The sequence below is a fragment of the Linepithema humile genome, chromosome 4 (assembly GCF_040581485.1).
Source record: "Linepithema humile isolate Giens D197 chromosome 4, Lhum_UNIL_v1.0, whole genome shotgun sequence".
In the NCBI taxonomy this organism is placed as follows: Eukaryota; Metazoa; Arthropoda; class Insecta; order Hymenoptera; family Formicidae; genus Linepithema; species Linepithema humile.
In genome coordinates, this window is record NC_090131.1 from 17,716,118 (window position 1) to 17,744,018 (window position 27,901).

Below are 27,901 nucleotides of genomic sequence, written 5' to 3' on the forward strand. Positions count from 1 at the left end.
TAAGAACATTATTTTTAATATTAGTAATTTTCATTTTTGTTTAAAGTTTAAAAGTGTTACGTTCAAATGTTATTTTTAATTCAATGGCTTGAAAAAACTAAAATAAAATAAATTTCAATAACGTTTTATACGTGCCAACAAAATTTTCTTGTGTGCCATAGATTTGCCATCTCCGCTATATTCAATAATTTTGGTCATTTAACTGAAAATAATATACATAATAATATTATTAAAATAATATAACAAACATTTAGAGCAAAAGATACTTTATATATAAACCGTAATATTTGATGAAACAATAATAATCAAATCATATCTAACTCATACAATTTATCTATTTCTTCACATATTTATTATTTAGAATAAATGCAAAATATTTTTACTATTAGAATAAAACTAAAATTAAAATACAAAACTTTATAAAGCAATTTTTCCCAAATATTCAGTTAAATATCATAATTTTAAAGCTATAGGCAATTTAAGTATATAATTGCTTTTATCTTACAGAATATTATTTCAAATTAGTATACAATGTTAATATAATAGGAGGAGGTGTAAAATATTGAAACAGTCATTATCTGCGATTAACAATTATGTATGTACACATATATATAGGAAGGCAATTTCTCAGTAGTAACACAATCATACATAAAGAGTGAGGATTATATAGCACTTCAACACTACTTGTGCTATTCGATAATTTGTTGCATATTTCATACGCTTCATATGCCAAGCTTTCTATTTATGAAACGACAACCCCTATTAAATTAAGCTAGGTTAGTTGATAAAAGACTGAGTTGTCGTTTCATCAACAGAAAACTTGACATATGAAATGTGCAACAAATTATCAATTATTCAAATAATCCTGTGTGTATGTGTATGTAAATAAGATACTGATTTTCATTGAGTATCAGTAATAATAAGTAGGCGCGATTAAATTAAATACGTTATTCCGGATCTGGTGTTTCTTTCGCACTGTTCTGCTGTTCCTCCTCCTCCTTCTCCTCCTCCTCCTCCTTCTCCTTGTCCTTCTCCTTTTCCTTCTCCTTTTCCTTCTCCTTGCTCCTTGCATCAGGAACCCACAAACCGCTGTCAACGCATCGTTTCATGTGATACGCCGCCTCTTCTTCTGGCATCGCGTTTATCGTTTGTTGCAACAAAGGTATATCTTGTGTTTCAAAACATTTTTGTAAAGGCTGAAACAAATAAAAAAGAATTAGAGAGAAAAAAAACTCTTTAAATGTTATCTCCTATGTTATATGCGGTAAGTTTTTATCTACCTCTGGAAGGCTTTCAAACACTTCGACTGGATCTAATCCACCAGGGCCCAGACGAGCCTTCCTTTCCTCCTCCTCCGCCTCTCTAACTGCGTCAGCTACTTTCTCTGCTGCTCTTTTGCGTATTCTCTCCTTAAATGCTCTGAGTTCATCATCGAAGGAATTTTTGTACTCCTTTACTTCCGGAATCTGAATGCGACTAAAGAAGGAGCCGACGCATGCACGCGGGTCAACATCCAATTGCTTAGATAGTTCCAATATATACTGCATACATATGCATTGATGAGCAACATGTTCCATCAAATCGTGTTTCTGAAAATATATGACAAATATGAAGAAAGTTAAATATTATTAGTATAAACTGTTAAAATTTCTATCAAAAAATCACTTACTTCCTCCATTTCCAAGTTGATACACCAGATGACTAAATAATTTGCTGTATTCTCGCAAACTAAATGTGGATTCTCCTGTAAAAACTTCTTACTATCATCATATTTCCTCAATATGCCAAACTGTTTCAATTTCTTTTCATTCTCCTTAACAAACTGCTTCATTCGCTTTTCTTTCTCCTCATCTGATAAACTAACTTCATCTTCCTTTCTAGGAGGCTTTGTATTTATCACAGTTTTTGTGAAACCATCTTGACCAATGGTATCTACATTCCATGGTGTCAATCTTTCCTTCTTTTCTATTTCATCCTCTCTCTCTCTAATCTTCTTCTCTTCCTCTTCGAGATCCTGAAGAACTTTTTTCAATGTAGTTAAGTCAGCTGAGTCTTTCTGTCCGCTTTCAAGTTTGGCCAGTTTTTCTTTTGCGTCTTTCAGTTTCTGCAATGTTCTAAAATAACAAATGTAAACAATATTAAACATCAAAATTAATTTAATTTAAAATATAGAAATGTTAACGTAATGTATCTCTTGTTCTTACTCTGCTTTTTTTCTTTCGTGTTCGTCATGCTCTTTCTTGCGTTCTTCCATTCTTTCAATTCGTGCCTGATGACGCCATCTGAATAAGGATGGTGTGTCGATGTTTGGATGTGTGTCATCTTCGTCATCTGAAATCTAATCTCAAAAATGTTAATATTTAATGAATATAAAAATATTTAGATACATAAAACTTAAACAGTTGTATGTTATTACTTCTGATTAAAATAAAATTATTACATTGGAATCGGAAACAGAAATAGCAAGAGATTAATCAAGAAAATAAATAATTTAAAATATTTAACAGTATGTTAATTTTCGCAGTAACATCTTACAATGTTCCATTCTACATATTTGAAGTGTATATATATTAAATCTGAATCATAATAAATGTCATTTCAGCAATTTAATCATAATAGTCTTTGTCAAAGCAAAAGTGCGCGGACGGCAAGATTTGATCTCAAGTCTAGAATATTCCACAGGCACACTGGACCCGAAAAACGAGTAACATCCTTACTTCAATACTCTTCCATTTGCTGTAGTCCACCATCGTAGCACACGAATGAACCAGCAGTCTCTCGCTAATAAATCGCTCTTTCAGCCGTTCGACTAGACGACTTTTTTGACTATAACTATTGTCTACAAATACCGTAAATCGCCAATTCCGCGGAAGTGCCGATATCCCAACCACACTTGCCGGAGTTTGATTGTCAACTGCAGTGCCGACTGTCAGCTCCTGGTGTAGTTACCGAAAAGAACGAAAGATGTCACGCTGGTGCTAATCGATGATTGGCGTACGCAAGTTAACGCAAATTGTAAATCCACATTTACTAACTGAAATGTCTTCTCATATGAATCTAGCTTAAAACCATGGCGGGCTAAATCAAAGGGATTAGTCGTGTTTACAGTAAACAGATGTAAAACTGAAGTAAACATTTAAATAACTACAAATTTATTAATTTTTTTATATGTTTAATCTTGAATTAAATTTATTTTATCTCATTTGCGTTAATTGCGATCAATTGTGAATGATTAAAGTAAGATTTGAAGAATTGACAGATGGATTGTATGCAACGATGCGCTACGAATGACAGTATGGTATTTTAAATATTTTATGTATAATTTGTATTGCAAAAAATATGATTGGAATGAGAATGAATGCGTTTAACGATACTGGTCTCGGTGAACCTGAACAAGATGCAAATACGGCCCTTATAGAGCTCGATAAAGGTTTGTTTTATTCTTGATTTTCTAACCTTAAATATATACATTTTGTATTTAAATACATGAAAAATATGTAAAAAAATATTAATAAATAATTATCAGTTATATATATGTAACTTGCTTATTATATAAGTATTTATTTTAATTTAATAGGTTTACGTTCTGCCAAAACTGGAGAACAATGTGAAGCTATAGTACGCTTTCCTAGGCTATTCGAGAAATATCCTTTCCCGATATTAATAAACTCGTCTCTGCTGAAATTGGCTGAAGTATTTCGCACAGGGAGTAACTTTTTACGAGTGTGGGTTTTAAGAGTGTGTCAGCAGAGTGAAAAACATCTGGACAAAATTCTCAATGTGGATGAGTTTGTAAGACGTATCTACAGTGTTATACATTCAAATGATCCAGTTGCCAGAGCTCTTACTCTACGTACATTAGGCAGTGTAGCTGGCATTATTCCTGAAAGGCAACAAGTAATAATATTTAACTGTTTAATGAAAGATGGAATGTTGTGCATGTTTCTAAAAGCTGTTTAAAAGTTATAAAATTTACAATTATTGTCTCATTATTAGGTACATCATAGCATAAGGAGGTCTTTGGATTCTCATGATTCGGTTGAAGTAGAAGCTGCAATATACGCTGCCCAAATGTTTGCAGCACAATCTAAGTTATTTGCGGTATCTATGTGCAGTAAGATTTCTGATATGATCAGGGGTCAAGCTACACCTGCTTCAATGAAATTGCAACTTATACCTATCTTGCAATATATGCATCATGATACTTTTACAGCATCAATGGTAATATTTCTAATATAATTTGTGATTACATTTAGTGTGTTTCATAAATTTTACATACAATTTTCAGAATATATATTGCAATATAATTATTTTATTTCAGGTGAATAAATTATGTATGGAGCTCCTTGCAAGTTATCCAGCAGCGGAATTTGTCAGAGTCACTCTTAGTGCACTAAGTACGCTGGCTTCTGCGACGCTAATAAATGTTCCGGAACAAGTTGCATTACTATTACGTTATTTGCAAGATGATCCAAGACTGTCTGTCAAACGTCACGCTTTACATTTATTGCATAGTTTAGCGAGAAGAGGAGCTCATCTCTGGCCGCAGGGTGCCCTTAATAATTTAATTGGTAATAATATGTATCTGATGTATTTTATCACATAGTTATATTATATTTAGTTATATAGAAATAATATAACTTATTTAATATTCAGAGAGTACCACGACACTTTTGCAAGATGGTGCGGGAAATACGGATCTTCTTATTCGCACTTTAGATGTAATTGAGGTCAGTTAAATTGATATTCTTTTGTTTATATTTACATATATACATATTAACGTACATACACATTAACATACATATTGAACATACGTATTAATTAACATACGTATTAATTAAACATACATATTAATTAAACATACATATTAATTAAACATACATAGTAATTAAAGCTTCTTAATGCAGGTGCTCAGTCAAAGTGCTGTGACGTGCGACGCAAATATGGAAGAAAACAGTCCTTTATTGCAATTATGTCTGAATGCATGCTATTCACCTGATCCATTTGTCGCAGTAAAAGCAATTACTATACTGTCTAGAGTTGCCTGTTATTGGTATGTGCACAATCTTCTATGTATATATAGTCTGATATCTAATTTAAATTCATATCTAACATAAGTTATTTTAACAGTTACGAAGAAGGATTGCCCGCTTATGGTATACAAGATGTGATCTCTTGTCTGGAATCTCTTATTGTACTGCTGGCTTTGGACGAGAAGCATTTGTATCAGTTGAAGGCTTGCTTACGTTCGACGGTAAAACTGTGCCAGTCGCAGCCTAATCATTGCACTGTGTTCGTCGATGCTATCGGTTCCACTCTTATTAACGCTAGTGTGGAAAATGGTCAAAGCGAGAAGCAAACGGTTGCCCTGTGCGAAGCTTTAGGCGCTATTGGTAGCTTAGGAGAAAATACACTGCTCTCGCTTCTACCAGATATTCTGGTGAAGCTTAAACAGACCTCGCATGTGCATACAAAGGTAAGCCGTTTGTTTGTAAGATGAATAAAGAATCGTTTCTATTTAGTTTCTATTTAGTTCCTTAAGTTATTTTTATAAAATTTGATTTTGATTTAAGGTAATGCTTTGCACATTGCTATTCCAAATGATGGCTGGAGGATATGAATGGAATTCGGAATGCTTGGAGGCTGTAGATAACGTCGTAAAAAACATAGATGGCTGGGCGAAATATCGCATTGCCCGTAGCGCCGCAAGATACGGTCATCATACAATTGCTACTGAAATATTTAAAGGTCTAAAAGAAACTGTAGCTTCGGAACAGTTGCACTTTTGGCTTTCCGGCTTAGAGTTGGTTACAAAGGCGGAATGTTGTCTTATGTATGTATTATTTGTTTTACTTGTACATCTTGAATATTAATTTGCATATTGTATGTATAAAGGAGCAAAACAGAAAATGGAGGGGAAGCGAACAAGGTGGCGATTGTGGAGAAATTGAACAGAGCTATAGCGCGTTATGCGAGTGCTTGCGCGTCTCTTAAAGCTGCTAGCACTCCGCTGCGTAGTTTGCAGTTTCCAAGTGAATATTCCAAGTTACGATGTGAATTCTTACAATCCATAGTGCAGCTGTTGCACGCATGCATGTAAGCAAGGATATATCTTACGCAATACATGAAAAAAAGAAAATAGAAATTAAAACGTTTTTTTTTTTTTTTTTAGATCTTTATGCACTGCGCCACCACCAGCTATAGCGGTCACAGTCGTCATTGCAACGAAAGATGATCTCCAGAGATATGGGCGCGTTACGCACCAGGTATAATTCGCATAATTACAAAATGATTTCAATTATATTGCAATATGTATTATAAATTGCACTTCTATTTTTAGTTAAGAAAATCAGCGCAGGATTTGAAAAATTGTGCAGAAAATTATCAGAAGCTGTACCAGTCAGCTTTCGATGCTGATCCGGGATCGTTGGCGAATATCCGGGCGTATCCTTTCACTAGAGCTATTCTCAGTCTGTTATCAGTTTTGTCAAGTGCGCATTTTTGACTATTTACTTTAACTCGTCTCATACAGATTACAAGAAATGTGTCGATTAATCGCGAACAGCGTGGAAAGAGTTTGCGGCGGACCCGGCGTCTCGATGTATCAGCAACAGAATGATCCTGTAAATTTTCATTTCGGCGATTCGGTGGAGATGCGACAGTTGGCTCGCTGTTGCTGTGAATTGCGTTTCTTAGCACCACCATGGGCGGGCAGCGACGGTAAGTCAGGAGCCATTAGTCACATGCGAGTCAGTTGTTTGATATCGCAAGTGACGCTGCTTGCCGGTGGAACGATGAGATTGCCGATCCCGCGGTACTTCTTCCAAACTCTGCAGACCACCAGTATTAAACTATCGGTTTCACCTCAACCGCGTGTCCTTGGCGAGCCCGTGTCTGTGCCACAAGGTAGCCAGTTGGCGCTTAAAGTTGAAGGAGTATTGCGGCACGGCCGGTGGGCGTCCCTTTTCCGCTCCGTCGCTGCCGTGTGCATTTCTATTTCGACAACGCCGCCCTCGAAAATAAATTCTGATCAAAAGGTAAATAAAGTATCCTAATATTGCTTTTCCAATTTCATATATAGCTAGATATAAAAAATAATTAAGTTTCAGAATTAGTTAATTGATGCTTTATTTTATGCAATTGTGTTTCCTTCAAAATCTCTATCAAAATTAATTATTATAAATAAAATAGTTATTTTCTTATATTATTGCATAAAAGCAATATGAATTGCAGCTTTGACCGACTCGCTATTTATTCATCTGATTGAATATCTATGCCAAGAGATTTATATTAGGGAAGCATTACGATTGCATATATAATATTAAATGATATTTACTTGTAGGATTCCAATATGAATGAATTGCAACAAACGGTAACGCCACATCGTGATTTCTTTGCCTGTGAATTTTTATTGTCCTTGGGAATTCCTGGATCCACAATTGCACCATGTGCAGCTGGCACAAATACAGCTGGTAATACGGCTAGCGGTGGTCAATATCAAATCACGGCAAGCGCAAGTATACTCGACAAGGATGGCAATGTGTGGAAATGTGGTCCACGCTCCACTCTTCCTGTTAGAGTACACGAAGAACCTGGAAAAAGGAAATTACCTTAGTAGGAATGTCGTGCCAATATTTTGTAATATTTACATTCGAATAAATTTTAATAAAAAGAATTTTTTTAATATCATATTTTCATAAATGTCATATTTTTTATGATTTTATGCATTAACTTTTACTTCTAGGTGGTTATATTATATTACGTTGCTACAAACACATTATCCAGACATAATTATACTGATGTAATTTATTACTAATATTGTTTTCATAATTTATTTCATTCTCTTCTCTATACATATATAAGATCTTAAATGCATGCATATTTATACGAGAATTTTTGTCAGCGATATTTACAGATTTATTTAATGAATATATTTGAATTAATCTGCAATATTGTGAATAAATTTGTTTTAAATAATTTATACATCCTAAGTAATTTCTTTAAAACTTTTTTAATTCTCAAAAAATACAACAAAATTTTTTTAAGATATCTTTTTGAAGTAAATTATTCATATCATCGATTTTTTAATAATTATAAGTGTTATATATATATATATATATATATATATATATATATATATAACTCTATAGATGTATAATTATTAAAAAAAAAAAAAAAAAAAAAAATATATATATATATATATATATATATATATATATATATATATATATTTATTTTACAATTTAATAATCTATTAATAAAACATCAATTATAATTTAACGTATTGTATTTTTTTAGTAATCTTAAATTTATATTTAAGATATACGTATTTTGTCCAACTAAAACTTGCATCTATTGCATTATAGTTGATCATAATGAATTATTTTTTAATGGAAGGTGTGTTCTTTGTTATTTTTATGAAAAAAATCTAACATTATTTTTCACAATAATGCAGCTATATACAGATGATGCGAGCCATGAAATTCGTTGAGGCATCGGAGTAACGTTAGCCGTCAAGTAGCGAGAGTCGACGTTCGAGTGGACGCGCGGGCGACGGGCCATAAAAGGGAGATCGCGAGAGTGCCGGGTGCACAGTCGCGCACCGTCTATCCGCCGGTACGGTACGCGCGGCAACGTATTTGGTTCTCCGGTACAACTTGGCACGAGAAGCAACAGTTATGCCCTCGAGAATTGTTGCACCGCTGGCCGTCGACCTGCTGCACTGTTGAACTGTCGTCGCGCGTCTACGTGCGGTAAGTTAAACGAATTTTTCATAATCTAATTGCAAGATTTTTTATATATATATATACTTTGTGCCACTGTGAACTATCGTTGCGTAATTGAAGTTTAATCTGACATGTCTTATGAATCTTGTATTGGAAACATGCGTCCGCTTTTGATTCTTGATGGTTGCGCTCGATAAAGTTTCAGTAACACCATTTTAAGTGTGTGTATCTACATGTTTATAACGACGAAAAGTAGGCAGCAAAAATGAACGCCATATTTACTATGCCGAAACTAATGCCATGTTTGAGAGAGAGAGAGAGAGAGAGAGAGAGAAATATAATTTAAAAACTAGCTAGTTAAGAATGACAAAATGAGTAATACGCTTTAATAGAAACCATTACTGTCTGATTGTTATATGGAAATCTTCTAATTATATTAATTACGTGGCGCTATATTTTTAATTTCAATTCTCAAAGCGATCTTATTAAAAGTTCTGCATGAAGTTTGGCACTCGCGATGATTCTCAACTTTCAGTGCACGATACAATGCCTCTATCTTCATTTCACTATCGAATAAACAATCAAGATCGAAAATTATCATATTTTATTCGGGATTTGTCTCGAATATCGTGTTAAGTACTCACAAACGTCAACTATGAAAATTATTTCAAAGTGAAATACGACAAGAATTTGCACGTTTGAAATTATTGCCGGCCGTACTGCTGAAATTCAGTGAAAATGGTTAGTAAAAGTTGAATTTTACTCTAACAATACAACAAATACAACAAAATTTAATATATATGTGTGTTCTATAACCATATAACATTCTACAATTCATAATTGTGTTATAATTATGTGACAATTTTTTGATAATAAGTTTTCTATGACAAGTTGTTCATAACCTATACTGACGCAAGTTGATATGTTTGCTCGATAATTAGAAAAAAAGATATTAGAATATAATAGAAATAGAATACAATAGAAAACGATATTATAATGATATTGTGCTAAAATAATAGGATAGCTGAAAAGTTTTGAATTTTCAGTTTGCTGAAAAATTATAAATCTGTTCATGTCAGCTTTTATAATTTATCATAGAATTTTTTCCATTATTGTTTATTTAACTAATATCGCGTTTCCCGCAAGATCGAAACGCTACGAAACCGCGATCATGAGGAAACAAAAGTCGAGCAACCGAACTGCCGAACTTCGGCTCGAGATTAATTTGCCCGGTACCCCTCGGGAGCTTCGGAAGCCGCGGATGCCGGACGCGGCTTCTTGAACGGAGCTCTGGTCTGAGGAATTGTATATGAGATCAAGTTTGGCAATAGAGCACCGAATTTCGAAATTGCGCGCGATCATGCCCGTCAGTGTTGACGCGAATTATTTGCCTTGAAAGTTTCCGCAGCGAGTTTCGTTAAGGTTGCCAACGCAAAAATCTATCGTACGCTTTCTTTTCGCTCGCCGCAATCCGTGATGAAGCGGGCAAATCGCGCGAGAGAGAGAGAGAGAGAGAGAGAGATCATTCACGGAAATGACGACCGTGTCCGAGTAAAGAGAGATCTCTTCGAGGGCTATCGCTGTGCACCATTAGACGATTACACATGCTGTATAATTGAATTCACCGAACTGCGTTATTGGAAGTTGAGTTGTACAATGTACAACTGACACACAACTGGATTTTGTTAATGTTACACAATTTCAGGCATTAGCAACTCCGTTCAACAATGTAACTCCATTATAGAACTATCCGCATCAGGGATTGATCAAAGACAATTATAGGATGATTCTACTGTATCACTGAATGACATTTTATTCGCGCTTTGATAAATAAAATTGCCGATTGAAGTCTTTGAGACAGTCTAATTTGACTTAGTTCATAATTTATTTCATCAATATGAAATTTGCTTAAATTTATTATTTTATCGGGAATTTGGAAATTCTATTATCGCTGCATTATCGAGTAATTGTCCTTCACAAGCAAATTTTCAATATTACATAAATTGATCGCTATGCAAGTGTTTTTGTTTTGGCTTGAAAAAAAGCAAAAGATAAATGAAAAGAAAGCGTCTAATATAAATATAAATTTTTACGTAGCATACTTAATAAAACTTTCTCGGCACACGCGGAAAACAAATAAAATAATTTATACTTTTATATCTTTGACAAATTATCACATGTCAAGCAGTGTATAATTATGCTTTAGCAATATCGCGATGAAATGCGCGCAGTATATTACACATTTATTGATGATAAATAAGTAAAATGTATCCGGTTAATCATGAGATAATATCATTATGATTAATATTATAAATTATTATTGTTTAATTCGGAGCGAAACAAATTGTTTCCAAACGTATTTCTCTCGACAAAGCTCTCGCGCAAAAGCGTTCCGCAAAAATGATCTGAGGGCGGTGTATACCGAGTAGCCACGCTAGGGTTAAGCGATCTCGCAAATTACAAGAAAGTCTAATTTCTTGGCGGAATTGCCGCCGGCGAAGCTCGTTGCATCCCACGGGAGAGCCGCCGCGTGCATCGCGAGGCTTAATGCACGATGACTATGCCGCGTTGGTAGCGAACGTTGCGGTTAAATCTATATGTAGGGGTGGCACACGATGTATGCGGTGGCTGCGTGATTCGAACTACGCTCTCGCACATAGAGAGAGAGAGAGAGAGAGAGAGAGAGAGCGAGAGAGAGAGAGAGACTTGGCGGAGTAGTTGTGCTAAATGGTTCGCAAACTAATGTTCAAAATTCGTGGCGCTGCCGCGGGACCGCGGGCGCGGCGGGAAGGAAGCGCAGCGAGCACACGTCTTTCTCAGCGGAAAGAGTGGAGGGAAGCGGATGAGGGAAAGTTGCACCAACCGACGGGATGACATTAGGTAGCAGCTTCATCTAAAGTACTCTCCATAGTCTGTTTCATGAATTATTAAACGGCGCTCTTTTGCCCGTCGCTTCTTTAATTAGTACGCCGTCGGAAATCGAAGAAGAACGTAACGCGGGATTATCTGAATGGAAAATGACATAATCACGAAACAAAATCTCCCTCGGACACTCGAGGGAGATATTTGCGGGGATGATTAAAGAGTTGTCGGTATCCGTATTGTTGATTGGCGTCGCAAATTGGGAGACTTATACGGTCGTTTTCTCGACTGAATTTCTTCGCGGACCTCCGCGACGCGGATAGGTGCATAGGGAAATGCAAACAAGATTCTGTCCATTTTTCCCTATGCATAGAAAGTGTTGTTCCCTTTGTATGCGGAACCGATATCTTATTTTCCAGCGTGTGATCGAAATACGATTTTCCGGATTGCTCGCACGCGTATACATGTATATTTTTCTTCGGGTTTTGCAATAATCAGGTATGCTCGCGAAGACGTGCAGAAACAACTTGCACTGCTTCTTAAACACATTAAAAGTATGAAATATCCACAGCGAACGATAAATGAAATAAGAATATAATAAAAAAGATTTCACGACAAGGATTATTTTCTTTTTTACGAATTCGAAATACTGCGATGCAAATATATTTCGTGATTTTCTCATAAATTTTCGTCGGTTCCTCCGTTATTGATTACTTTTATTTGTCAAACTGCAGTGCATAAAATGGTAAACTACCGTGCACGTTCCTACGCCGTAGTAGATTTGAATGAAAGTGCGCTACAATGCGGCGTGCTGCGCGCCTGGTCACTTTATTGTTGGAAGAAGCATGTACAAGCCGCAACAGCATTTTGTTGAGAACTCGGCTCGTATATATCGGTATCGGCAAGTTCCGCTCGACAAAACAAATTGCTTATACCGTCGATGGAACTTTGTCGGAAGTGTTTGGCTACGTATCGATACTTCATATGAACCGTTTGTTTAACTTCGGAAGTAGGAGAAAAAGCGGTTCCTCTTCCGAGACGGTAGACGGAAAACTGGAAAATTCCCGGGAGAACACGGTAAGATATGGAGAGTCGCGCGCGGATAAGGGCTGCGTCGCAAAATCTTGAATAAATAAAACTTCGTCTCAGGATATAATCGCTTGTCTGCTTACCTAACGCATACGTAGTCGGTGTTTCAGTACAAAGTAACGTGTAGCGAAATCCGGAAAAAACACACCTTTATAAGAATGCCTTTCAGCGCGTTAATAATGCTCGACTCTTCATTTTATCGAGATTTGGGAGAGATTTTATTGACACTGCGACAGTGAATCTTCAAATTACGTTGAAATTTTCATTACAAAATGTTGATGCTGACATAAATGTATATGTATAGCTACCGCTATACAGAATTTAATTGATATATTTATTATTGATAAAATATTCCGTTAATAGTTAAAGCGAAAAATTGTTATGTGTTAACCTTGATTATCGTGTCAGGTTCGCGATCGCCGCAATCACCAAATCCCATCGTCACCGTCTTATTTGCCACGGCTCGAGTTCTTCGAATTCTTGACAGTCTTTGGCAGGTTTAATGCCTCGCGGTCGACTCTCTCGCATATCTCCGATTTCCACAACAATCTCCAATGTCTGATTGACTTATTGTCAAATATTGAAATTTCTATAATACTTACCACACGTAATTACAAAATACATAAGATTCTACTCTAATTTTAACAGTGTACTGAAAAAGAATATTATAATTATATTAGCTACAGTATCGCTATATTGTATACTGAAACAACAGAAGTCGAGTATCAAAAATACGATTTTGCACAAATTGTGATTCTATTCTCGTAAACAGCAGGTTTACCGTTCGCGAAGGTAATTGAGAATAAAATTATTCTCAACGCGATTGTCGGGACGTAACATTGCGGAAGGACAAACAAAAGTTGTGGAGCACCGTCAAGAAAATTTCAGTAACCTTCTTTAAATTTAACTAGGACTGAGTCTCAGTACGTTTCTCGCAATTTAATACCGAGATCACGCGAAATAAACACGCGAAAATTACCACCGCGCTTGACACATTATTCTCCGATGTGTTGAAACGACTTTTTTAATCCGCGCTTATGGATTATCACGCTTACATGCTAGAAATCGCATTTATATTTTACAAATGCGATTTCGGCAATGTATTATGTAGCGCGCGCTAATTAAGCGCGAATTACTCGCGGAAACCTATCAATAATGTAAAATTTAATTAATAGTTACGTTACACTTGCTCCATGAGTGATTGTACAATATCCAAAATTTAGCAGATATATCGCCGATACTAATAAACGATTGTTCACAATAGTTAAACCGCTTAATTTTTTATTTGTCTAATAAAAGATTTAAATTAAGTGCACATATTAAAAAATACATTTTGAACTTTGTGTTTTTCTTAATCGCGATCGTGTTTTTTTTATCGCGTCACGGATTTTTGGATCAATTTTTGACAGATAAATTGTTGAAATACGCGTTTAAATATAAGCGAGTAGACACGCGTTATTGCATTTTATCGGAAATATGCCTGAAAATTTTCCCCGGGTTGGAGATTACAAAAAATGATAACAATGCGTCGGGAGCTTGTCACATTCCTATACACGCACATGAAAGGGATGAAATTTTATATGCACGCACACGATCGTCCGTAAACCTTTTCAAAAGCTCGGAATTAAGCTGCCTTACTCTTCATCTTACCTTCCATCCTCTTCGCAACATTCTTGCCCCGCTTCTGTTGCGCTTTATGTACACGCGCGAGTGCCGACGGAGATACTTTCGAAGATGCATGAAATATGTAGCGTACGAACAATTTAGCATTTTGAAGATAAGGAACATTAAATCATTTTAATAATCCTTTTAACTTTCGGGGGCGATTAACGATAATTGTCAAAAATAAATTAATACCCTTTCTGAATATCATACACGATAGATCAAATATGTGTATTAATAAAATAATACAAATCAAAATTGCACGAAGTATACGTTATCGTGCGATAATTATACGCTGTAAATGAATACAATAAAATTTTACAGAAATTTTGTATTTATGACACAGTAATATCATAATAAATTTATTTAATATTCCAGCAGCGGCAATTTGGATGCATGTTAAAATTTACATTTTCCGCGCACTCAATCTCGCTTTCAGACTTCTTTCAAACAATGCGATAACAATGCAACTGTTCAGAATCAACCACGTGTTTATACGAACGTTTTTCCCTCGCGAAGTAACTTCGTCCGACGAAACATTGACCTTTTCTCCCTGAATTACTGTTTTCGCGAGCGGCGCCAGGCGCGAAAATACACACGCTGGGGGTGGAGGTGACGAAAGTGAAGGACAGGAGTAAATGGACAGGGTTTGGGGCGGAGTGGCTTCCGTTCTCGTAGAGACATTTGTTCCGTCGACGCTGTAACGCGCGCGCTTCGTAATAAACATGCCGCGGCGGGCGGGCTGACTGATGATACCGTTCACCGGTGGAGATCTATGTTATTGGTTACTCTCTCCCGATACCGATGAACCATTGAACACGGCGAGAGGAGGCATTCGTTGTACCGAAACGAACGGCAGTAATTACCGGGGCCGCTATTTCTTCCTACCGTAATTCTTCTTTCCGATCTTTCCGATTTCATGCATGCTCGCATTCGGAAATGCGAGGGTCTTTACTCCGACTTCTACACTTACATTCCCTTCGCTAAATACAGGAATTAGTCATAAAGAATCGCGATAAAGATACTTTTATTTATACAATTGTGATATAATTTGATTATAAATTGTTCGAAAATTCTGTAATTTTATTCCAAAATCGAATTTTTCTATCATTTTGTTATCCTATTCGACTGCATAACTTTCACGCTACTTTTTCTATTTTTTTTTTTTTCGAAATTTTTGAAATACGTCGCACACTGGTTTCGCGTTAAAAAAGCTGCACGAAGAGTTACGGATAGTTTCTCGCGTTATGGTGAAATATAAATTGCGTGATGTCGTCCATATCGAATGCGCCGCACTATTGGTTGATAGACTTGCACTTTACGTAAATGAAAACGCTCGCCGTCGCACGGAATTGCATAGTTCCGCAGTATTCCGCAGGTTGAGATGTTAGCAGAGTATGTAAATAACGCTTTGATCTTCGTGCGGCACACAAAGTGTCGAAACGCGTGTCGAATAGACCCTCATTCACACCGCGCGTTTAATGCCGTTTGATACTAATCCTGTTATTAACATCGATTGCATACCCAATATTCGGCAGATGTCAAAGTAAAGCCGAATTATTGCAATTAACATTAAATACGCATCGGGCACATGCGGATCAACCAGTAAATATGTTAATTTCGACGTTGCTGCAATGAAATTATTTACAATATATTATTACTTCGCAAAATAATTGACGTTAATTAATGTTTTTCGACGGTGATGTCGCGATGGAAGATACCGCGGTCGATCTATTTAATCTGAAACGTGCTTTATACGAAATGTATAAATCTCTCGATAATGTCACATGCTTAAATCCAGGATGTAAAAAAATCTGGAAATATTGAAGGGAATTTGCAAAAAGGCGCTGGCAAAGTCCATTTCCTGAGCAGTGAAGCCGCCGTCTCGCATAAATCTTTTCACATGTCAACTATTTATCTTTAAAATACGTTGGCGAGCGATACAGCGACCTCATGATTCGTGCTCTTTTTTTTACAAATGCTACAAATAGTGTATCATCGCATTTATATCCACGACGTCTTGATGTTTTCTTATTAAAAACTTAATAAGAAATTTTATAGAATCATTATTCTATATAATCATTTACAATATCAAACAAATAATTATTATATCTTTCAGAAAGTTTGTTTGTTTTTTCATTACAAATATTTTGTGTTTAATTAATTTTTGCAAAAGCGTGAAAAATGTTTTATTGCCGTATCAGATTTAAAATATCAGTACAAACACATACAAACGTCATGTAAAATATTTTGACTGTTTGATATGCAATTTTAGCGTAGCATCAGGTGGCTTTTGGTGCTATCACAGCGATAACATTGCTGTGACAATTGAAATTGTTATCGATGTTACTGCACATCATATCATATATGTATACATCTGATACGTTAAATGGCGAATGAAACAGAAATATCTATTAATCTTAGGTATATTATATATTTGTAATTTTATAGTTGCAGCAAGCGTTTTTTCAAATCTTATTATCTTTTTTCTCCCATTCGCAGCGAGTAATGAGTCATTACAGTTACCAAATAAGAACTTCATACTTTGGCAAACTACCGAACGCATGCGCTCGCATAAGCTTATCCCTCTAGAATTTCTCAACGGCTTTAGCGAAATCGCTCTGCGTTTAGACGAAAGATTTCATATCCGCAACGTAATTCATTTGGATTATGCATTAGAACATTACTTCCGTCCGAATAATACGCCAGAAACATTTTCGCGCTAATTAAAATTGTGTCGCGTGGCGTTTCTCATTATCAGCGTAACGTAATGTAACACTGGTGTGACCGCCTTTTGAAGAGTGGAAAACGCTCAGCTGCGTCTCATACGTGAGCGGCGCGTGCACGGGGGGCGGGTGGGGGAGGGAGGGGGGGGGAGGGATACGTTTAACCGGCTAGCGTGGCTGGCGAACGAGAATCGCATAAAAATTAACGCGGTAATCTGCCGGATTTATTTTAATTCAGTTCGCCGTAACTAGCTCATACCATTCATTCTCAATCTCGAATTCGTTCGCGTAGATCGAATTGCACCTTTCTCTCCACCCCCCCTCCTCCCCTTCCACCCCACGTCTCCCGCCGCTCCGCCCCTGTTCGGCTCCTTTTGATTATAACGCCGATTCGTCTTTCGCGCTGCGAACGCTTAATGGAATCGTATCTACCGTGCATTCGCTATTACTCTGCGCTAACAAATAGAATAACTCTCGTTACTCGGATCTCCCATTTCTCGCGCATTCCCGACAAAACATGAAATCGTTACACAACGATTTGCACCACACTTGGAAAACAGGGAGCGTGCCGCATCTCTCTTACACGCGAATATCTCTCACACACACACACACACACTCTCTCTCTCTCTTTTCTGCCGAAAGCGGGCCAATCCTCTGCAAACCGATTCAGTTATCCCGTGACGAACTAACGGGCATCGCCGTTACTGGCCTAAGTGGATCGATATTTATTCAGAATAGACGATCCGCGAAAGCGGATCTCTCCCGCGTAGATCTCTCTCGTTTGTATCAGCGCGAGATGGTAGCCTCACCGACCGTGAATATTAAACAATCGACTCGGAACTTCAATATTATACCGATGTATTATGTTCGCACAACCTGTGCTCCCGATCAATTGCAATCATCTTGACTTGTAGAAAAATACTTAAGCAAAATTTATTTTATTAGAAAAGTCAATATCACAAGGAATTTATCTTATGTGGTTATTTTTCTTACTACTAATGATACGTTGAATATATTACTCAATTATTTGCTGACCAACAATAAGCGATTAAACGCACGCAATTCGGCTAACTTTTATTCTCGATTGTTAACTTCATTTTCCAAACACGTGATTTTTTTTCATTGCGGAAGCCGTGCCGTTGAACGAGTTTTCGTCAATAAGGACGGTTGATTGGTTCGTGGAAGCGACCGTGCGGGGGTTCGCGGAGAAAAGTGCGACGCTTCGCGGGGAAATTCAATGACGGGCCTCGGGCGCCGTCTTCATTATCATAATTTTTCGCCAATGACGTCTAACGAACGACGCAATACGTATGAAGAATGTGATGCGTGGTGCGGTGGATAACAGAGTTCGAGCCCCAGGTGGAGGGATGGGCGCGCGGTGATGAAAAGGAGCACCTGCTGTATCTCTGTGTGTGCATCCAGCCCGCGGGGTGCAACTTAATGAGCTTCCTGTGTTGGTTCCGCTTTTAGCGCGTAACTCGACGTCTCTCGCTCTCTCTCCCTCTCTCTCTCTCTCTCTTTCCTTCTCTCGCGCTTGTATGCTCTGTCCGTCATCATCCTCCGTCGTAGCATCATCAACGGCGCATATATCTCGCAACTGGAAACGATCCATGCGCGACGTGCCGTGGAGACGGCATTAAGATGCAATCACGGCGAGTCGCGAATTAGCCGGTTGTCCATCCCCGAGAATTCAATTCTCGCGTCGCGAATATTGCGAGCGAGAGTGGCAATTTGCCGCGGAGAAATTCCTACCCGCTAATATAACTGTATGAGATATCGACTCTCGCGATTAGCGATTGTTATCAAGTTTTTTTTTGCCGAATAGCAATAAAAATGTTACGACCCGTTGAATTCGACCTCGCAAATTAAAACTGGAGAACGGACGCGGGCGAGAACTTGGAGAATAAGAATTATATTTTTTGAAAAAAATTAATATTTCGCGATAAGAGCAAGTTTCTCATACATCAAACTTTTTCGTCAGTGAATGTAAAACGCAATTTCTTTCGACTTGCTTCGTGTTTATGCAAGCGGTAGCAGCTGCGGTTCGTTGATTAGCGAATATTTTCTCCAAGAAGCAATAATTCGCTTATACTTGAGACCTACTTACCCCGAGGAAACTTTTTCTTCGCCGCTACACTTTGTGTGTTACTCTCTCGCACTCTTTCCCTTTTTCTCTCTTTCGATTCAGCGTTAGGGATATTCGCGCGAGCATCAATTTCTCCGTTTCACCACAATCCCGTCGGATCCGCTTTGTGCAGTGTCTAAGTAACAAATTCTCCAATTCTTCGCCCCCTGCTCTCGCCGCGGAACCGATTGTTCGTTACTTTGCGAACGAACGAAAGGTGCGGAAATCATATATCGATCCTCGCCGAGTGCAAATGTTACGAGCTGATATGCAACTCGCACAACTTCCCTTCGTATATTGCACGTCCGCTAATTTCGCTGCTCGCTTGCCAATTTTTTTTCTCTGCGCACTTTTATCTGCATATCTCGATACAGCTTTGCTCTTCTGCAGTGTTTCTGTTCAACCTTAAAATAACGCGAGTTTTACTTCTGATTTCAAAAGAGCTCGGTTTTTCGATCAAATTTATTTTGTTTATCAGCGTGTGCATCCGCTATCTTATGAAAAAATAAAAAATGCACAACATTGAAATTTTATTTACTTCTCTTTTAAAGTAAACACAACAAATTTTTTAAATTTTTTTGTTAAAGCAGAATAAAGTTTGAGAAATTCATCTAAAACGAATCAATCTTCTCTAGCATCAAAGATTACAATTTCGGGAACTTTATTGAAACTTTATTGAAATTTTTGCAAAAATGCGAAATGTTACAAAATATGCGACTAAAATATTTGATTTTAATTATTTTTCTTTATGGCAGATCGCAAAGAGCGCGAGATATTAGAGCGCATAAGTGCTGCGATGCAGCTGCAACTGCATTCATTGCGAAACTCTTTCGGGCAAACACTCGTCGCGAGGCATTGCGGCTATACGCGGCCCGTTCTTTTCTCATTTTTGCATTGCATTCTAATTCTCCACGAGAGACTCTCGCGGCCGTACTTTCTCTCGTTGCAAATCCGTCACATCGTATTACTCAGGGATCAACGCGACACACACAATGGTCGGCGCATCACTCGATGTTTGAATATCATCGACCTCTGTTACGTGCCCTGTTCGGGGAGCGAAAGGGAGTAACGAGAGGAGGAGGGGGGGGGATATATCCTCGGTGTTACAAAGTGCTGTAGCGGCGCCAACCTATCGCCGCTAAGCCTCTTTACGAATGTAGTTCTTTTCCCTCGAATTCTTCGGGTGACCCGATTTTCCACACGATGATTCTTATCGTCCGCATACGCTGCACTCGACGCAGCCGCGATAGGCGAGGATTAAGCCGTTGACATTTGCGGTCGTGTTAAAAGATGGTTAGGTGCTAAAATCGTCTACACATTTATATGTGTGCTAAAATTCATGTTCCGACTGTTTTAAGCTGTGCCAACAATTGTTTAATTTACACGGATAATTCTTTGCATTCTGCTTCGCAGCAGTCCATTAAATAGAGGATTGTTAGAAATGATTCTCGAGTGTAATATTAAGCGTTTTTGCGCTAACGTTCCGTTGTACGACCGCGGCGTTGTGTCGAAATACTGTAGTGTCCTGCGGCTCGATTTAGCGCGTCTTCGCGGCTGCGGAAAGCGTATGAGTGAACATCGCCTCTCTCGGCCGATACTCCGATACTTTTCGTCGGTGTCGATGCCCCAAATGCAACCGGCGAGAATCGCGGCGGAAGAAGTCGCAGGGGAGTAGCCTGAAGGGGTGGGTAAACGGAGGCGCAGCGACGTCGTATGCAATGAGGCCGCATCCCGGGGATGCGGAGAGAGAGTTAAGGTGGCTTCTAACTTCGCAGACAGTTTGAACCACAATCCTTAAGTTCCATCGCGAATTCCCTTCGAAACCTGCTCGTGCGACGACGACGACGACGACAACGACGTTTCGCTCATCGATAGTCGATTGCTATTTCGCGGCGCCCTTTGCATGCCGGCGTGTCACGTAAGAGAGAGAGACGGAGGGGAGAGATAGACCGGAGAGAAGCAATTCGAGTTCCTCACGTCGCACTTGCTCGTCATTACGTCGCCACGAGCGATGGTCAACCGCATATGAATGGCGTGACGTAAGATGTTGGAGGTTTGACAAGTACGTACAACCTATTCCGGTGAGGTGTGAACACTTTGGGGAGGGTGACGGTTTTCTAACGACCGTGAAAATGCACACAGTTTCCACAGACCAGGCCATTAAATACATCTTTCATCTTTGCCGAAGAAATATACTGATGGAAATTTAATTCAACGATAGAGTGATAGAGTGACGAGATTGTTTTCCTAAAAGTTTGAATAAAAATGTGTAGAAGCGAGTCGAATAAATACATTGTTTTTTTGAAAACTGCACCATTAAATACATTTTTTATCTTTGCCAAAAAATTTTATAGAAATTCAATTCAGCGACAGAGTGACAAGGTTATTTTTCTAAATGTTTATATAACAATTTTTACAGCGAACCGAATAAATCGATTGTTCTGTATAATGAAAATCGGATCACGCACACTAAATGCATTTTTTTATTTTTGTCGAATAAACATGTATAGAAAATTAATTTGGCAAATGACAAATGACATTTTTCTAAAATTTTAAATAAAAATTCCCGTAGAACCGAAAATAAATACATCGTTTTGCATATTGATAAAGATAAATATTACATCGTCTTGTAAAAGATATATTTTCAAAAAGTTCATAATTATTCCACACTCTCGAATAAACGGATTTCACGATACGCATGCAAATACGCCAGCCAAGGCAAACATTTACTCTTACGTGGAAACATTGTGCGCAAGAGCGACGTACTAGGTGCGCAACTAAGTTTCCGGGTTTCACACATGAATGGCGCTAACGATACATGTAGTCGATATACATGTCTAAAGTTGTGTTTTTTTATTAACTTGGACATCTGTCAACAATAACCAGTTATAATACCAACACATATCGCAACGCAAAAATTTTTTTTCTAACAATAAAGATGTCGAGTTTTGTGCCAACTAAACAGCATTTGCGGGAAGCTTTGCTTTTCTGCTTCAACTTGAAAGAAAATGCAGCTGAAGCAGGTCGTTTGCTTAAGAAAGCCTACGGCAAACATGCACCATCGAAAACTACCTGTAAAGATTGGTTTAAACGCTTCAGAAGTGGCGATTTCGACACTGAGGACAAGGAGCGCTCCGGAAGACCAAAAACATTTGAGGACGCCGATCTGCAAGCGTTATTGGATGAAAATGATACGCAAACACAAGACAACAACAACTGATAAATTTGAACCATGCATTGCTCGAAAAACGGCCAGAATGGGACACGAGACACGAACGAGTAATATTGCAGCACGACAACGCTCCGTGCCATCGCACTTCCATCGTCCAGGACACCATCAAAACGCTGAAATGGGATCTGCTACCGCACCCGCTGTATTCACCAGACCTGGCCCCTTCCGATTATCACTTGTTCCGGTCGATGGCGCATGGCTTGGCTGGGCTACACTTGGCCAATTTCGAAGAAGTGCAGAATTGGTTGGATGAATGGTTTCGATTCAAAGACGCGTCGTTTTATCGTCGCGGTATTCATGTATTGCCAGAGAGATGGCAAAAATGTGTAGCTAGCGAGGGACGATATTTTGAATAAACCGTTTTTTGTATTTCTCTTGAAATTTTCCATTTTGCATTGATAAAAAAAACCCGGAAACTTAGTTGCGCACCTAGTATATATTACTGTTAACGACCGCGGGTTTATTCTTTGACGTGACATGCTCGTCCGGCAAAAACGGCGGTTGTAACGCCGCGTGGAAAAGATGACTAAATATGTGTATTATTATTACGAGCGCGTTTGTCATAAAGGCTGCCGCAACAACGCAATTTACTTCGTCAGGTACATTTTGCAGACCAAGTCGTGCAGGCATCACCGGCACGACTTGTTACGGTTTGTTCAGCGGACGACACGAAAGCCAGGCGCAAGACGTCCCGCTGACAAAAGTTAGATAGTAAAAGATAGTAAATTAAGTTTAGCGGGTCGGAAGGGGGTGGGGTAAGAGAGAGAGAGAGAGAGAGAGAGAGAGAGGGAAAGGGGGATGACTGACTCCGGGGAAGCTGGCCAAAGCAGACGGACATATAACTTCTTTTACAGGAACTTCAGCAGCAATCCCTATAACATAATTAACAAAGTAGCTCGCGCAGCGATATCGTGAGAGAATATTTATTTTAAGCTCGAGGGGGGAGGGGGGAGGGGAGAAAAAAGTTTGCCGACAAGTTCGCTCGGGCGCGGAACAAAATTTAGAGATCGTGAGTTTGACGGCGGTATACGCGGCGGCGGAAAATTCGCCTGGACGGAACATTTTTCCGCGAAATGCATGATATTGTGGTGTACATTTTATTACGCGCGCTCGCGCGACGCGGCATTATCGAGATTTGTTTTAATCCCTGAATTTTCCGCGATATTTGTTAGCTGACCTTTCAACATTTTATTCGACGGTAATGCACTGCGATGCGAGCGCGATTACAGTCGTTCACCGGCAGTCACGTTAATGCTCTTTTCCGCGATACGCTTTTTACAACTGCGGAATTATTGTGCGCGCGCATAATTTCGGGCGCATTATATGAACGGCAAATTACTATATTTTTCGGTGAATATATACATAATGTAGTGTCGCATGTTTAATTTCCCGATAATAAGTATAAACGTAAAATCGCGCGTGCGCGAAGTCAGCCGGGGTTAAATAACATTTCTTATGAATATATTATCATGAATTGTGATGTTGTTTGCCAGCGACATCAAAATTCCGTAATTATTATCCTGTTTACTTGTTATCCCCATGCTTCACGTAAAAGTAAAACTGACTTTTATCGAGATAAATGTCTGTTTTTTTAATTAATTCAATAGTAAAGATGACATCTTTCGTTGCGCAAACATTCCGCCGTTAGTTGCTATTCTTTATTTATCCAAGCATTACCGAACGCGAAAAACAAGCAGAGACGAAGATCGAGCATTATCGGATACACCGCTGTTCCCCAGAATGTATTGAACTTTGATATGACGTATTACCGTATTTTCCTTCCTTCCGTTAACTTTTATTATGCATAACCGACGAGAAAAAAGGGGGGAGAAAAACACGCCGAGCAATCTTATGCGCGCTTCTATTATAAGTCGCGAGACGCATCGACAACGAAACATTATAATTATCGTTATAATTATGGCGTGTCCGTTCCCGTAATCGCTAGTATAGTACATAGTTAACGAAGAAATTTAATATGCCGCGGCGCGGGTTCAGTTATTGCAGTACTACCGGCGGATGTTGTGTGGTTATTGTGCTGTGTAGAAGTTTGTCAGACGTGGAATTCGATACTGAAAATGCTCCGTAAATATACGGAATCACTTGCCTGCACACGCGGAATTGTTATCTAGCGTTAATTATCGTGCCGCGAGCAGATACGTGTAGGTATCTTTCGTATAGAAGAGTTACGCAGCAATAAAAAATCTAAGTCTGAATGAATTGTTTATTAATTTGAAATCACTATAATAATAATAATAATAATAATATAAAAGCAATAGAATAATAAATTATAACAGTCTTGGTGTTCAAAATGTTTTTCTTTAATCGGTTAATTAACACGGATAAGCTAATTGAAAATAAAAACGTTCGAGTAAGGCTCCTTTTGTCATCTTTGAGTAATTACGGACTTTCTCACAAGATTAGCTTAAAACTTGGGAAGACACGATGAATCACAAGATCCGATTAAAGTTTTTCGCAATTTATACCGTCGATAATCGCGTATTAAGTAGCGATAAGCCGGTGCGGTTACGAAAATCTCTCGAGCCACCTCGGCAATCTCCGTCGCGCCGCGATACCTTATCAATAATCAATCTTCCGTGTTAACGAAAGTTTCGCGGGAGAAAGAGAAAGGAGCGGAGAAACGCGAGCCTACGTAGCGGAATAAGAGGGGAAATGGCAGTTGCACTTTCTCAGATCAAGCCGGGCGAGCGGATGAATATGTCAGCCAAGTTTCGCTGCTCGTCTCTCCGCGGGTGAATTTTTATTGGGGAGGAAAAGTTCCTTTTTTCAACTAAGTGATATACATCACCTCTCGATAGGGAAAGGAGTCGATAAATCTCCCATTCATGAACGTCGAGTGGATGATTGATCAAATTTCTTTGTTACGAAACGCGAAACCATTTCGGGGGGTGAAACGCATTTATCATTGTTTCATTCGCGACCCGAGATACGGGATGAGGATCTTTACAATTAGCGATTGAAATCAGATATTTGTAATTAATCGGGCTGCTTTGCCAACTTTCGCCGCAATTCGAGAACTCGGCAGCGCGGAAAATTAAATCCCGCAGTTTCGCTCGGAGTGTCGCTCGAATGTTGTATTCAATTTGTCGGGTCTTACATTGTGCGGAATTATTTTATTACGGAATGGCGTTTGTCGTTAGAGGTGGATGTGTGCGCTTGACAAAGGGTATTCCATAGTATACCGGTATTCCCCGTATCCGACATTTCATGTCCGCGTGCCTAATGTGGAGGATTACCCAAGAGCGGTAATCCTTGGCAGGCGCATTATCGACGAATTGGCGTATTCACGTCGTCTCACGCTTGATACTTGATTTCCGAGGCAGCTTAAATGCGACGTTTATCTCGTGCTTTGCCAAACGCGGCGTGTAAATTATCCTAATGGACGCACATATAACGCAGCTGCAGACAGGTGCGATATTATGTGCCGGATTAGTGTGCATTATCAAATTAATTAGATTCTCTCGTTACGCAATATGCCACTTAAATGACTTGTAAAAAGCCAGCATGAAAAGCGTAAAAAAATGTTTTAACTGTAATCTAATTTTCCGCGCACATTAGCATTTAAAATCTGACCGCAATACGCGATTAAATGTCTACGCAACATTAATTTTCACTATGTTTTTTAAGAATTAAATTTTCACGGCAAACACAAATGCGAAGCAAACGCTTCAGTCGAAGATACAAACAAAAGTATCCTTACTTCGTGCGCGGAATAAACCGATATCCCTGATCGCTGGCGCAAATATTGGGAGAAAGAGAGAGGGAGAGTGCGCGCGGGCGTTAAACTCTCGCAGTCGGGACGAGATCCGGCGGAAGGTGATTTTCTTGCAGTGAAGAAACTCTGAATATTTACTTTCCGCCGGTGCGTACGAAAACGAACTACCTGTAAATCCGGTGAGAAGATTAGCCGTATGCAAAGGAGCACGGTGGATGCGCCGTCGCGGGGAAAGTGTATTCGCTAAGTGCACACGAGAATTGCGATCGAGAGAAGCGCAACGCCGCGGCCGCGAGAAAGGTAGAAAAAAGAAGTAAGAGCCAAAATAAAATGAGCCGGCGGAAACGCGTAAGTAACAGCTCCGGCGGCAAACCTGATAAAACGAACGGATAGGTGATGCCGCCGCCGCGGCTTTTATTTCCTTTCCGCGCGCTTCGAGAGTCGGGAGTGCTAAAATGCGAGACAAAAAAAAAATGAAATTGAGAATTACGGCGAAAGAGAGCGGCAGGCGAGGAGCCAAAGTTACCGTCCAAGTATCATGTCTTCCTTACGTCTTCTCTTCGATCGAAAATATCTCGCGTCGTCGCGATATCACGATGGTCTATTTCGACGAAAATAAAATGTCTGTGAAATCTGCCCGAACGATAATTTTCTATATTTATAACTAAAGTGACTGCTCGTAATGTGAACATAATAGCAGAGAGAATGTCTGATGTATATTATATTATACATTAATATTGTACTTGAGAAGTCTTGAGCGCTCTTTAACTTTACATCGAAAGTTGCCGAAGATAAGAGAATTTTTTTCGACTTTATTTTTACTAACAAGAGGCTACGCAGTTCATTTTATGCACGTTAATGGAACATAATGTAAATCTAATAACGTAGACGCGCATCGACTTACCAATTTTCGACTCTTCATCTTGCGACACAACGATCTTTGATCGAAATATTATAAAGTTTCTTTGGTAGCTGTATATAATTAAATTATTTGAACAAGCTGAGATGTATTTGAACAAATTAAATTTGCTGAGCGAGAAAATATTTCTGTTCAACTCGCTTTGGTATTTCTCTTTATTAATTCTCTTATTGAATCATGAGGTGGAAATGAGAACCAAGAGCATACGACATTTGCGCAATTTTATTAATTTTGCAATTCACTCTAATTCCGTTTATTAATAAAGTATCATACAGCTACTCCTATTTGGTTATCTCTGAAAAAACATCTCCAAAGTTGGCGTGTCTTATTATCGTTCAACGTGTAAATATTAATTTCTCAATCTGATAAAAATACATAATCAATAATCGATAATTGATAGGCGATATCTTTTTTGTAATGAAATTATGACAAGTACGAATCTATTTTCGTAAAATTTGATTAATTATGTCACGAACATGAGAATTGTACAATATTTCACATTACAAATATACGCGTTAGATATATCCTTTGAGGTAAATTATACCTAAGTTTCCTCTTATCATTTTCAATCTCTCCAACGAATATACGCTTGATTATTCATATCGAAGAGAAATTGTTGAATGTGCTTTCGCAACGTACGACAGGCAACATACTGCGCGCTCGAAATCAAAGGAGCTTTTGATATCTTGACCACTCGCCGGTCCTTCAAAGAGGCATTCGGCGTTCATCATCCTTCCTTGTAACGTATGCGATTCTATTTTCGCATTTATTACGATCTCCAGGCGTGCACACATCATTCACGATGTCGCCATTCGACTCGTTCGATT

At 38.5% G+C, this 27,901-nt stretch overlaps 3 protein-coding genes across 3 annotated transcripts in view; 2 read left to right on the forward strand and 1 right to left on the reverse strand.

The window, feature by feature from the left end:
* Window positions 1-477: 477 nt before the first annotated feature.
* On the reverse strand, window positions 478-2,924 carry Cdc37 (cell division cycle protein 37). Its single transcript, XM_012364608.2, has 5 exons — window positions 2,718-2,924; window positions 2,205-2,338; window positions 1,670-2,114; window positions 1,281-1,589; window positions 478-1,196 (listed from the first exon to the last, which is right to left on the reverse strand). Exons 1-5 carry the CDS (start codon window positions 2,748-2,750, stop codon window positions 948-950), a joined length of 1,170 nt encoding a protein of 389 aa, XP_012220031.2. The 5' UTR covers window positions 2,751-2,924; the 3' UTR covers window positions 478-947.
* Window positions 2,925-3,066: 142 nt separating this feature from the next.
* defl (Integrator complex subunit 7) lies at window positions 3,067-7,689 on the forward strand. Its single transcript, XM_012364658.2, has 13 exons — window positions 3,067-3,430; window positions 3,578-3,897; window positions 3,997-4,221; window positions 4,322-4,571; window positions 4,657-4,730; window positions 4,908-5,053; window positions 5,131-5,476; window positions 5,574-5,833; window positions 5,896-6,096; window positions 6,173-6,266; window positions 6,341-6,444; window positions 6,533-7,037; window positions 7,343-7,689. The coding sequence occupies exons 1-13, from the start codon at window positions 3,340-3,342 to the stop codon at window positions 7,613-7,615; spliced, it is 2,889 nt and encodes a 962-aa protein (XP_012220081.1). The 5' UTR covers window positions 3,067-3,339; the 3' UTR covers window positions 7,616-7,689.
* Window positions 7,690-8,464: 775 nt separating this feature from the next.
* LOC105670905 (lachesin-like) overlaps window positions 8,465-27,901 on the forward strand; it is a 33,287-nt gene continuing 13,850 nt past the window's right edge. The window contains exon 1 of the mRNA XM_012364651.2: window positions 8,465-8,753. The gene's annotated coding sequence lies outside the window, so the exon portion shown is untranslated. The remainder of the gene's footprint in view (window positions 8,754-27,901) is intronic.

Excerpts from the sequence above, each read along its gene's own strand:
- Cdc37 (XM_012364608.2), bottom strand. The coding sequence starts at position 2,750 with ATGGTGGACTACAGCAAATGGAAGAGTATTGAA. Across the intron at positions 1,590-1,669 it reads TCAACTTGGAAATGGAGGAA|AAACACGATTTGATGGAACA; the intron begins GTAAGTGATTTT and ends ATATATTTTCAG. Across the intron at positions 1,197-1,280 it reads TGTTTGAAAGCCTTCCAGAG|CCTTTACAAAAATGTTTTGA; the intron begins GTAGATAAAAAC and ends TATTTGTTTCAG.
- defl (XM_012364658.2), top strand. The coding sequence starts at position 3,340 with ATGATTGGAATGAGAATGAATGCGTTTAACGATACTGGTCTCGGTGAA. Across the intron at positions 5,054-5,130 it reads TCTAGAGTTGCCTGTTATTG|TTACGAAGAAGGATTGCCCG; the intron begins GTATGTGCACAA and ends TTATTTTAACAG. Across the intron at positions 6,445-6,532 it reads TCGTTGGCGAATATCCGGGC|ATTACAAGAAATGTGTCGAT; the intron begins GTATCCTTTCAC and ends CGTCTCATACAG.